General features: G+C 43.5%; 1 protein-coding gene across 4 annotated transcripts in view; it reads left to right on the plus strand.

Moving 5' to 3' along the window:
* Nucleotides 1–13696, plus strand: part of LOC123992660 (kin of IRRE-like protein 3) — a 233571-nt gene that overhangs the window by 212192 nt on the left and 7683 nt on the right. For 2 of the 4 annotated variants that reach the window (XM_046294005.1, XM_046294006.1), the window contains exons 10-14: nucleotides 5174–5274; nucleotides 6088–6286; nucleotides 7782–7889; nucleotides 8565–8674; nucleotides 10855–10941. In XM_046294005.1, the coding sequence (XP_046149961.1) occupies nucleotides 5174–5274; nucleotides 6088–6286; nucleotides 7782–7889; nucleotides 8565–8674; nucleotides 10855–10941 (605 nt within the window). Of the gene's footprint in view, nucleotides 1–5173; nucleotides 5275–6087; nucleotides 6287–7781; nucleotides 7890–8193; nucleotides 8278–8564; nucleotides 8681–10854; nucleotides 10942–13696 lie in introns of all 4 variants that reach the window. The other 2 variants (XM_046294003.1, XM_046294004.1) reach the window with 2 other exon arrangements.

Below are 13696 nucleotides of genomic sequence, written 5' to 3' on the forward strand. Positions count from 1 at the left end.
GATATTGCATTATAATCCTTAAACTGCTTTAATGCTGATTAGATTCTGTAGGAGTCGAGGACAGGGTTGGCGTTTTCAGGCCGTGACTGACTAATGAATGCAGAGCAATGGAATGGTGGGAGACCCCGCAACTCGCAGACAAATGACTTCATTAACACCGCTTGGTATTCACAGAGCGTGCATTAGTGTTGCAGCAGCTATCAGTCGCAGAATTTACATGTTCTTTAAAGGGCTTTTTCTCACCATGTCCATTTGCATGGGTGGTAGATAGAAGTAAAGAACAAAAGGATTTTGTTGAGGTATTGTCCTTGACAATATATTGGATACCTTGAATGCAATCGTACAATGTCTGTTGTTAGCAGCGTTGTTGCTTATTTTTAAACTTGTACAGTAGCTGAGCATCAGCGAGAATGGCATCCAAATGCCCCTTTCGTCATTGGATTACAACCACTAGTGTGTGCTTTTCTATCAGTAGCCTAGTTCTGTTCAAGATCAGAGCTCCAATAGTATGGAGCAAAGTCATTCCTAATTTACATCTTAACAGTTTTGTTTTATCCCAGCATCCTTTTTACTGTCTGGACTAGTAAACAAAATCTCTGTTCAAGTTTATTTTCCCAATTGAATTGGTCTTTCTTTCATGTAAAACTATCTATGGGGATTGCGTTACTTCTGTATACAACACTATACAAAGAGAAGATACATTGCTTTAATAATAATAGTGATAACACAACACATAGAACACACATTGGGAAAAATAACACAAAGCGGAAAATGTTTGCTTCAGTCTCTGCAAACTTCAGTCAAGCCGTTATGCGCTTCTTTACTGGTGTTTACTTCTCTTGTATTTCTTTATGTTCACCTTTTCTTCAGCCTCTCTTGCCTCACGGCCTGGATCTGTCTCTGACATTAAAAAGACAAATTCTTTGTTACAGTCTGAATAACTGAAATCCACGCTTTCTTAAAACCACACAATGGGTCCTCACTCGAAATGTTCACATTTCTAACCTGCCCAGTCCTCTCAGCGAATCAGATTGTCGAGGCCGAGGAAGCACAAACAGAGTGTTTGAAGTGGCAGCATGTGGAGAGGACTCTCCCACGGTTTGCTGCTTGATTGTTGTAAGTTGTCTTCTTTATGGCAGATGAAGCTGTATTCTCCTCAGCCCTCATCAACCTGAGGTCTTTGACATCCAATAGGATCCAATTGGATCTGACAGTGAAAGAAGGGCATGACTGATGACCGTGCGTTTTGGGAGACGCCTTGATCGTGTCTCAGAAAGACTGAGTATATGCACGGTGTGAGGGAGTGTGTGTGTGTGTGTTTGCATGTTTTGCTATTTGTTTCCCATCTCTTATGCCTGGATCATTTTACACAAACAATTGAAATGCATGTGTTTAGAATTTGTCAATATGTTCTTTCTTCCGTTGCATGTCAACGACTCCCACTGCGCAGCAACACAGACAAGAGAATCCTCTCCTTCCCTGGGGACTGGTGTAATTTAATTAGAATCAAATAGCTAGCAGGGGAGGCAGTTTATGTTGAAGTCACTAATGAATACGTATTGCTCGCTCTAGTTTAACATCCTCACACAGTCAGTCTGAGCTTCAATATTTGTTTGAGTGACGATATTGTATTGTGCTTGTTTTTTTGATCATGTGTTCAATGCATCCTTGTGCAATATACACACACAGAGACAACTAGTAGGTATATGGCTGGATCTTTGCTTGAGATTTGTAGCCTACATGTGTTTGTGTCCCTATCAATGAACTTGGACATATTATATTTGAATGAGTGTTTGTTCGTAGAGGTATGAGTCTGTCCATCTTGTGTATTTCTTGGTAGGTGTGTGTTCCTGTCTGTCTGTCTGTCTCTGTCTCTGTCTCTGTCTCTGTCTCTGTGTCTGTGTCTGTGTCTGTGTCTGTGTCTGTGTCTGTCTGTCTGTCTATCTGTCTGTCTGTCTGTCTGTCTGTCTGTCTGTCTGTCTGTCTCTGCCTGCCTGCCTAATCAGATGTTAGGCAGCCCAGGGAGAGGGAGCACATTAACACATTAATGGAGAAAGTGGGCCAATGTGCCTTCTAGTCTCCCACGGGGCATCTTGTTGTTGTAGTTATATTTTTCTTTGCCAGACATAGTCTTTATATGCTCAATAAATTAGCATTTCATTCCTTCTCCAAGTGCCAAGACAGAGCTTAAAGAAACCAGCACAAATTAATAATTCAGTTGAGAAATACCATTCAATGGATGTGACAGAGATTGTAATAGAATACAACATCTCTGAGGTGCTTTGAATGAGCTGTTGCAAGGAAGCACAAAAGGACACACCTTTTCAAAGCTCAGGCTATACTTCCAACTCTGTTTGCAAATGCAAGGCCCGGTCTTTGACGTAGGGTCTTTCGACAAGGTGATGAACAAAGAATAACAAATAATCCGATTTTGAAGCAGCCCATTTCATACTCTTAAAAAAATCTCTGACCATATCGACTGTGTCCACTGACAGTTGGAGCACTCACACCACCTAACAGCTCCCTCTCTCTCTGATCAGACAGTCTGCGCGCGCACACACACACACACACACACACACACACACACACACACACACACACACACACACACACACACACACACACACACACACACACACACACACACACACACACACACACACACACACACACACACACACACTCCTCCCTTTCCTCTGAAGGAGCCACCACACCCCAACAGTCTGAGGCAGAGAGATAAAACCATCTAATTATATTCCTCATTTGCAGCCCTGATCCACAGAGCAGATTCTCCCGAGCCACCAGCACTCGCCTTGGGCAGCCCGGGAGGAATAGATCTGAGTGTGTTTACCACAGGAGCCCATTCCAGCCATACACACACACACACACAAATACACACACGCACACACACAATTTTATGCATCCAACTACACTGACACATCTGCACAGGTCCACACAGACCGGGCCCCCATGCCAGTCCACCATAGGCTACTAAGACAATGGTGTTGGGACATAGTGCTCAATGCAGTGCTGTTTGTTTGCCACAATCATTCCATAGAATCAGCAACCAAACTCCCAGTCTCCTGCATGAAATGGCATACCGAGAAACCATCTGCCAGAATCTCATTAAAATGCTAATTTATTTTAATAAGAGACAGGTAATAAACTGCAATTATGTACATGCAAAGAGATGCCAGGGAACAGGTTGGAGTGGAGTTGGCAGTAAGCTCACCTTCTTACTAATCAAGTTGTTTCCCCACTACTCTATACTTAAATATCTTAAATCACACAAAAAATGTTTTTTCAATGTGTTTACTGGCTATTTAATCTGATAGACTGCTTCCTCTGTTGTCTTGTTGGGAGGACTGGAGGTTATCCGATGGATGGAATCTCTATGGGTCAAAGTGCAAGGCTCTGGCGAGCTAAATTGAATGTTCAGAGACACAGGGAGGAGTGTTATCTCTCCTCAATGACACTTCTCCCATCATGATTATGCCCATAGAAATGCATCTCCACTCGCCACCATGACCCTTATCATTGTGGGAGAAATCAAGAGCACCATAACATTTTGGGCCCACACGGATGTCCTTCATACAGCCCTAACATGCCCTTGGTGATATTGTGGAGGTTGGATGAGATGTTTGCATCAAACCACAATGCAATCCTCAGCGCCAGGATTAGGAGTCAGTTGGAAATTGGAAGTAGGATTTACTATGTGAAAGAATGCAGTCTACCTCTTAATTGAATGCAGCACAACCTGATTGAACGAGTGTTACATGGCATGAACCTGAAACCACAGGAATCTGGCAGTAGTTGATTGTGGTAATGTGTGGGTTTGTGATTGGCCTTTGTGGTACAGTGTTGATATGTTCTCCTCTGTGCCCTCTCTATAGGCCTTTGTGGTACAGTGTTGATATGTTCTCCTCTGTGCCCTCTCTATAGGCCTTCATGGTACAGTGTTGATATGTTCTCCTCTGTGCCCTCTCTATAGGCCTTCATGGTACAGTGCTGATATGTTGTCCTCTGTGCCCTCTCTATAGGCCTTCATGGTACAGTGTTGATATGTTCTCCTCTGTGCCCTCTCTATAGGCCTTCATGGTACAGTGTTGATATGTTCTCCTCTGTGCCCTCTCTATAGGCCTTCATGGTACAGTGTTGATATGTTCTCCTCTGTGCCCTCTCTATAGGCCTTCATGGTACAGTGTTGATATGTTCTCCTCTGTGCCCTCTCTATAGGCCTTCATGGTACAGTGTTGATATGTTCTCCTCTGTGCCCTCTCTATAGGCCTTCATGGTACAGTGTTGATATGTTCTCCTCTGTGCCCTCTCTATAGGCCTTCATGGTACAGTGTTGATATGTTCTCTTCTCTGTGCCCTCTCTATAGGCCTTCATGGTACAGTGTTGATATGTTCTCCTCTGTGCCCTCTCTATAGGCCTTCATGGTACAGTGTTGATATGTTCTCCTCTGTGCCCTCTCTATAGGCCTTCATGGTACAGTGTTGATATGTTCTCCTCTGTGCCCTCTCTATAGGCCTTCATGGTACAGTGTTGATATGTTCTCCTCTGTGCCCTCTCTATAGGCCTTCATGGTACAGTGTTGATATGTTCTCCTCTGTGCCCTCTCTATAGGCCTTCATGGTACAGTGTTGATATGTTCTCCTCTGTGCCCTCTCTATAGGCCTTCATGGTACAGTGTTGATATGTTCTCCTCTGTGCCCTCTCTATACGCCTTCATGGTACAGTGTTGATATGTTCTCCTCTGTGCCCTCTCTATAGGCCTTCATGGTACAGTGTTGATATGTTCTCCTCTGTGCCCTCTCTATAGGCCTTCATGGTACAGTGTTGATATGTTCTCCTCTGTGCCCTCTCTATAGGCCTTCATGGTACAGTGTTGATATGTTCTCCTCTGTGCCCTCATGGTCTATAGGCCTTCATGGTACAGTGTTGATATGTTCTCCTCTGTGCCCTCTCTATAGGCCTTCATGGTACAGTGTTGATATGTTCTCCTCTGTGCCCTCTCTATAGGCCTTCATGGTACAGTGTTGATATGTTCTCCTCTGTGCCCTCTCTATAGACCTTCATGGTACAGTGTTGATATGTTCTCCTCTGTGCCCTCTCTATAGGCCTTCATGGTACAGTGTTGACATGTTCTCCTCTGTGCCCTCTCTACAGGCCCACCCACCATCTCTAGTACTCAGACCCATCAGGCTCTCCATGGGGAGAAGGGCGAGATCAAGTGCTTCATCCGGAGCACTCCACCTCCAGACCGCATTGTGAGTAACACCACTTCCTTCAATATCTATATATTTTACTTATCTCTACTGGCCACAGCATTGCATGGTATATGGGTCGCATTACAGCCATGGTGCCCTGACAGGGCTACTGTTGCATTATCAGCATTTCATTAAACCATCAAGTTAACATGCAACACAACTGAGAAAGATATCAGTTTAATGAATATAATAGTATTCTAACTGCTTGATTTTGTATGAATGGGAGGGCATGAAGCATGGAAAGCTTACACCCTTAATTTCTAATGTAATGCATGCTGATGCTCTGTTAGCACAGATCCCATTAAGATTTATGGCCCTTAGATAAACAGCCTACTCTCTCAGAGCCCTCTCTTGTTCCATTAACAGTGTGTGTGTGTGTGTGTGTGTGTGTGTGTGTGTGTGTGTGTGTGTGTGTGTGTGTGTGTGTGTGTGTGTGTGTGTGTGTGTGTGTGTGTGTGTGTGTGTGTGTGTGTGTGTGTGTGTGTGTGTGTGTGCGTGTGTTGGCATAATTGCAATCTACAAATGACTGTTTTGTGTGTTGATAATTGGCATTAACTTGCTGCATAATTAAAATGCTGTTGATTTGATGGGAGGGTCTAAAGAGGTAGCATGAATATTTATCCAACATACATGTGAATGTAATTTTGCTTCCATGCTTATGAATAGGTTTTAACCACCAGAAAAGTGCTTGCATTCATCTTATTTGTCAGCAATCAATTGTTGTCAAATAGAACAGTACTTCTTGCTTCAGATCACCCAGTGAAAGATGGGGAACTCTTCCCCCCTCATGTTTACCTTGTGATTCCCTTACAGGCCTGGTCATGGAAGGAGACAGTGCTGGAGTCAGGGACATCTGGCCGTTACACAGTGGAGACGGTCAGCACTGAAGAAGGAGTCATCTCTACTCTGACTATGAGTAACATCGTCCCTGCAGACTTCCAGACCATCTACAACTGCACAGCCTGGAACAGCTTTGGGTCTGACACGGAGATCATCCGTCTCAAGGAACAAGGTGGGAGCCAAGGTTCAACAGGTTCCACCTTCTCTACTTCAACACTGTGGTGGCCGTGGTTCTAGTGTAGTGTAGAGAATGCGTGTGTCAACTAGAGAGGGTGTGTATCAGTGGATTTGATAGGTTTACAAGTGTTGAACCAACCATTGTCATTATCAGCCACAAACCACTATGAACCCCGATGCACCATACAGTGTTTAGGTGCTGACAACACCTATCTCATTTGAGTGACATTTTTGTGGTGTCTGATTTATCAACACTTCACATTATTTCACTTTAGAACAATAGGATGACCCAGACTGTTGAAATCGGACAGATACAGCATGAAATAAACAGCCAATGCATTTGTAGTTACTGCACTCAATTTGTAGATTCAGTCACAGTGTGAGTAATTTGTAGCTAATTAGCTAGTTAAAAGATATTGTTCAACTCAAGTTCAGATTCATAGTAGGCACACCAGATCAGTAGTCATACCACACGACAACACAAATATTCCACTATGGCTTTGTTTATACCAATGCTTTATTATTAAATTATTGGCTGGGTTTCATAGCTGGACGTGTTGCTCTGTCTTTTCAATGGGGAAGTTTTGTTTTTGTTCACTCCCCATAAATTATACTGTATTGCTGGTTTATATGAAGGGGACATTGATTAATTAAGAAATTAAATAGACGTCAATTCTGGGGAAAAGGCTATCTATTGTGTTGCGTTTGTTTAAAGTGTGGGGAGGTAATTAATGTAGGTGGATGTCTAAGTATTCATTATAACAGTGAAATCAGATCACGCATAGATACTTTAAAGGGATACTTTGAGATGTTGACAATAAAGTCCTTTATCTACTTCTCCAGAGTCTGATGAATTCATAGATACCATTTGTATGTCTCTTTCCAGTATGAAGGAAGTTAGAGGTAGTTTTGCGAGCCAATGCACAATGACTGAAATCTACAGGAGCATACTGTTCCCATAGATTTCCAGTCATTGCGCTAACGCTAGTTAGTAATTTCACTTCTTTCTTCAAACCACAGAGAGACGTACAAATGCATCTGACTCTGGGGAAGTAGATAAATGGCTTTATTGCCAAAATCTCAAATTATTCCTTTAAGGATTAGGCTGACTCAATTTACAGCCCTGTTGCTATTTATACACTCAATTAAAAAACTGTCAGCCACTTTTGTGAGTATGAATTAAATGTGATTGGAAGGAATCAGCACTGTAATAAGAAATATGTTAAAATACAATCATGTTTTCTATCAACCTTATATAGATATTTTTTATGTTGGCCATCAAAACATTTGGGAAAATATGTATTATTAATATGTTATTGAGATGTGTGTATTTGTAAAACTAAGTAATGTCTTTATTATTTTACAATGTAATTGTTTGAACTTTGGTCCTTGTTTTATATGTTTGTATCTATGTATACTTTATATGTGTGTAGTATACTGGTTGTATTTGCTATGTGTTATTGTAGAAGGGAATGTTTTGATGTCCACAGAGTCTCTCCCGGTGGCGGTCATCATTGGGGTGGCAGTTGGGGCCTTGGTGGCTTTCATCGTCCTGATAGGGACCATCGGAGCTTTCTGCTGTACTCGCTCTCAGAGAAGTACGTATCCCCGTACCTGTGCCACCCACTGCATGCCAAAGCAAAATGAGGCGTGGTCCTCAGCAAGAGATAGGCAGGGTGTGAGGGCTCATGTCTCATAATTGAGCAGTATAACTTACCTGACTATTCATTACTAGCTACAGCTACTTCCATCCTGTCTCACGTTCAAATTCAAAACTCCATCCCTAACAGTGCCTCAGGTTAGAAACAGTCAGCCATTTTTCCAAAACTGTGCTGCTGCGTGCGTGAGTCCCTGTGTGGGACCTTTTACTAGCATTCAGCATGTTGTTGTTGTATACCACAGAGGAAGCGCACCTGGTTATGCCCTCACTACCCGTCTCCATCTGTACTCACCAGCGAGAACTTGCAAGCAAAATTAAGACAGAAAGTAAGACTTTGTTATATGATAGTATGAACCGCATTGTTCTAAATGAGCCACCGCAAGGCCAGTGTGAGATGTGCTTATGTACGTAGAAAATAATCTTATCTTGACAACAAAACAAAATAAATGTAATCTCTTGCTCTGTACTGTTGGGGAAGGGGACACTACTTTCAAAAGCCATGCCAAGAAGATTTGAAGTCCAGTGTATTGAAGTTATTGGGGGAAGTGCAATGTCTCTGTGAATATTGTGTGTCTCAGCATCTTGAGCTGTAACTTACTATTGTTTCCAACAGATCTGAAAGGGGTGGTGTCGGCCAAGAACGACATCCGAGTGGAGATTGTACACAAAGACCACAACGCGGCACGGGAAAATGAGGAGCACACCGCCATGAAGCAACTGATGGTGAGTGTGAGTGTCCTACCGCCATTTCCACTTCTGTACCCAAGGTGAAAACAACAGAAAACCCTATCCCCTCCAGCCCTCTTTATACTCACAGATAATGAATGCTAATTATCTCTGGGATAGCATTAATAGCACTTCACTAGGGCACAAAAGCAACCTGCTGAATAATGGAACAGCACTGAGGTGTGTAGATGTACTGTATATTCGCTGTGATCAATGCACTGTGTTGGCCTATATCTAGAGAACTGGCCCACGTTGTTTCTCCCTGTGAGGGAAAAGGCCACAGTAAGGCGTAGCTTTTTTAATTGTGCCCTATGTCTGTCTATTAAAAAACCCTGCCTCATTTTTTGGAATGAAATAAGTTCTGCGCTTTGAAAAGGCCCAGGAGAGCAGGGCTATGGTTTCAGCAAGGGGCTTTGATTATATTATTAACACTTCATGGGAGTTCATGGGTCTGCATATGATACTGTACATATCTGCATTTCTCTAATGAGATTCATGGATACATTATTTATAGTTACGCGCCCGAGTGAAGTTGAAATGTGTCTGAAAATTATTTTCTGAATTTTTCGAAAGTGATATCCCTGCATGCTGACTGTTATGATAACATCATATTTCTAAATGTGCCTTGTCTATTTTCTTTATTTATTTATTTCACCTTTATTTAACCAGGTAGGCTAGTTGAGAATAAGTTCTCATTTGCAACTGCGACCTGGCCAAGATAAAGGGTAGCATTTCGACACATACAACAACACAGAGTTACACATGGAATAAACAAAACATACAGTCAATAATACAGTAGAACAAAAGAAAACAAAAAGTATATTTACAGTGAGTGCAATGAGGTAAGTTAAGGAAATAAATAGGCCATGGTGGCGAAGTAATTACAATATAGTAATTAAACACTGGGTAGATTGGCAGAAGATGAATGTGCAGGTTGAGATACTGGGGTGCAAAGGAGCAAAATGAATAAATAAATAACAGTATGGGGATGAGGTAGGTAGATAGATGGGCTGTTTACAGATGGGCTATGTACAGGTGCAGTGATCTATGAGCTGCTCTGACAGCTGGTGCTTAGTGAGGGAGATGTGAGTCTCCAGCTTCAGAGATTTTTGCAATTCATTCCAGTCATGGGCAGCAGAGAACTGGAAGGAAAGACGACCAAAGGAGGAATTGGCTTTGGGGGTGACCAGAGAGATATACCTGCTGGAGCGCGTGCTACTAGTGGGTGCTGCTATAGTGACCAGTGAGCTTAGATAAGGCGGGGCTTTACCTAGCAGAGACTTGTAGATAACCTGTAGCCAGTGGGTTTGGCAACGAGTATGAAGCGAGGGCCAACCAATGAGAGCATACAGGACGCAATGGTGGGTAGTGTATGGGGCTTTGGTGACAAAACGGATGGCACTGTGATAGATTGCATCCAGTTTGTTGAGTAGAGTGTTGGAGGCTATTTTATAGATGACATCACCGAAGTCGAGGATCGGTAGGATGGTCAGTTTTACGAGGGTATCTTTGGCAGCATGAGTGAAGGATGCTTTTTTGCGATATAAGAAGCTGATTCTAGATTTAATTTTGGATTGGAGATGCTTAATGTGAGTCTCGAAGGAGAGTTTACAGTCTAACCAGAAACCCAGGTATTGTAGTTGTCCACGTATTCTAAGTCCGAGCCATCCAGAGTAGTGATGTTGGACGGGCGAGCAGGTGGGGCAGTGATCGATTGAATAGCATGCATTTTGTTTTACTTGCGTTTAAGAGCAGTTGGAGGCCACGGAAGGAGAGTTGTATGGCATTGAAGCTCGTCTGAAGGTTAGTTAACACAGTGTCCAAGGAGGGGCCAGAAGTATACAGAATGGTGTTGTCTGCGTATAGGTGGATTAGAGAATCACCAGCAGCAAGAGCAACATCATTGATGTTTATAGAAAAGAGAGTCGGCCCGAGAATTGAACCCTGTGGCACACCCATAGAGACTGTCAGAGGTCCGGACAACAGTCCCTCCGATTTGACACACTGAACTCTATCAGAGAAGTAGTTGGTAAACCAGGAGAGGCAGAGAAACCAAGGCTGTCTAGTCTGCCAATAGTAATGTTGCGATTGACAGAGTCGAAAGCCTTGGCCAGGTCGATGAATACGGCTGCACAGTAATGTCTCTTATCGATGGCGGTTATGATGTCTATATGCAGGTAGAACGCGGGGAGTTCCAGCAGGAGTCAGTGCTGAAGCAGCTAGAGGTGCTGCAAGAGGATGAGAAAGAGTACCAGCATATCAAGGTAGGTCCATGAACATGGATGATGGAGGGGGGACAGAAGGAGATAGAGGTGGAGAATGAGAAAGACGGGAGGAGGCAGGCAAGAGGTTGATCTTCAACAGGACCATTTCCTTCCACATTGGCTCAATAAAGCCAGGGGTCAAATGTATCTAATTAAAGGTTCATTTGATGAATTAAGGGGTCAACCAAGGTGGTGTATTAGGAATCAGAATGTGTATGGCCCTAGAGGTTCAGGAGCCATGTCTTAGAATGCAGAGTACACTGGCATTACCAGTTACCAATAACTTTGAATGAAAACCATACAGCAAGCATAAAGCTAAATTGAAGTCGAAAGTTTACATACACTTAGGTTGGAGTCATTAAAACTCGTTTTTAAAACACTCCACACATTTCCTGTTAACAAACTATAGTTTTGGCAAGTCGTTTAGGACATCTACTTTGTGCATGACACATGTCATGTTTCCAACAATTGTTAACAGAAAGATTATTTCACTTATCATTCACTGTATCACAATTCCAGTGGGTCAGCATTTTACATAAACTAAGTTGACTGTGCCATTAAATAGCTTGGAAAATGGCTTTAGAAGCTTCTGATAGGCTAATTGACATCATTTGAGTCAATTGGAGGTGTGCCTGTCAATGTATTTCAAGGCCTACCTTCAAACTCAATGCCTCTTTGCTTAACATCGTGGGAAAATCAAAAGAAATCAGCCAAGACCACGTTCATCTGTACAAACAATAGTACGCAAGTATGAACACCATGGGACCATGCAGCTGTCATACCGCTCAGGAAGGAGACGCATTCTGTCTCCTAGAGATGAACGTACTTTGGTGCAAAAAGTGCATATCAATCCCAGAACAATAGCAAAGGACCTTGTGAAGATGCTGGAGTTAACAGGTACAAAAGTATCTAAATCAATTGTCAAATGAGTCCTATATCGACATAACCTGAAAGGCCAATCAACAAGGAAGAAGCCACTGCTCCAAAACCGCCATAAAAAAGCAAGACTACGGTTTGCAACTGCACATGGGGACAAAGATCGTACTTTTTGGAGCAATGTCCTCTGATCTGATGAATCAAAAATATAATTGTTTTGCCATAATGATCATTGTTATGTTTGGAGGAAAAAGGGGGAGGCTTGCAAGCCGAAAAACACCATCCAAAACGTGAAGCATGGGGGTGGCAGCTTCTTGTGGGGGTGTTTGCTCCCAGACAAACTAAACAATTTCTTTGCTCGCTTTGAGGACAATACAGTACCACCGACATGGCCCGCTACCTCGCAAGGCTGCCGGCCCAGATGGCATCACAAGCCGCGTCCTCAGAGCATGTGCAGACCAGCTGGCTGGTTTGTTTACGGACATATTCAATCAATCCTTATCCCAGTCTGCTAATCCCACCATTGTTCCTGTTCCCAATAAAGGTAACTGAGCTAAATGACTATCGCCCCGCAGCACTCACTTCCGAAGTGCTTTGAGAGACTAGTCAAGGACCCTATCACCTCCATCCTACCTGACTCCGTAGACCCACTCCAATTTGCTTACGCAATCGCCATCACACTGCACACTGCCCTAACCCATCTGGACAACAGGAATACCTATGTAAGAATGCTGTTCAAATCAGCATTTAACACCATAGTACCCTCCAAACTCATCATTAAGCTCAAAACCCTGGGTCTCGACCCCGCCCTGTGCAACTGGGTCCTGGACTTCCTGATGGGCTGCCCCCAGGTGGTGAGGGTAGGAAACAACATCTCCACCCCGCTGATCCTCAACACTGGGGCCCAACAAGGGTGCATTCTCAGCCCTCTCCTGTACTCCCTGTTCACCCATGACTGCGTGTCCATGCACGCCTCCAACTCAATCATCAAGTTTGCAGACGACACTACAGTGGTAGGTTTGAGGGCCCTCGGAGTGTGGTGGCAGGAAAACAACCTCACACTCAATGTCAACAAAACAAAGGAGATGACTATGGACTTCAGGAAACAGCAGAGGGAGCAGCCCCACATCCACATTGACGGGACGGTAGTGGAGAAGATGTAAAGTTTTAAGTTCCTCGGAGTACACATCACAGGCAAACTGAAATGGTCCACCCACTCAGACAGTGTGGTGAAGAAGGTGCAGCAGCGCCTCTTCAACCTCAGGAGGCTGAAGAAATGTGGCTTGTCACCAAAAAACACTCACAAACTTTTACTGATGCACAATTGAGAGCATTCTGTTGGGCTGTATCACCGCCTGGTACGGCAACTGCTCCACCCCCAACCGTAAGGCTCTCCAGACGGTAGTGAGGTCTGCACAACGCATCACCGGGGGCAAACTACCTACCCTTCAGGACACATACACCACCCGATGTCAAAGGAAGGCCAAAAAGATCATCAAGGACAACAACCACCCGAGCCAATGCCTGTTCACCCCGCTGTCATCCAGAAGGCGAGGTCAGTACAGGTGCATCAAAGCTGGGACCGAGAGCCTGAAAAACAGCTTCTATCTCAAGGACATCAATCAGACTTTTAAACAGCCATCACTAACATTGAGTGGCTGCTGCCAACATACTGACTCAAATCTCTAGCCACTTTAGTAATAAAAAATTGGATTAATAAATGTATCACTAGCCACTTTAAACGATGCCACTTTATATAATGTTTACATACCCTACATTACTGATCCCATATGTACTGTATATACTGTACTCTATACCATCTACTGCATCTTGCCCATGCCGTTCCGCCATCGCTCATCCATATATTTGTATGTACGTA

The sequence above is a fragment of the Oncorhynchus gorbuscha genome, linkage group LG13 (assembly GCF_021184085.1).
Source record: "Oncorhynchus gorbuscha isolate QuinsamMale2020 ecotype Even-year linkage group LG13, OgorEven_v1.0, whole genome shotgun sequence".
NCBI lineage: Eukaryota > Metazoa > Chordata > Actinopteri > Salmoniformes > Salmonidae > Oncorhynchus > Oncorhynchus gorbuscha.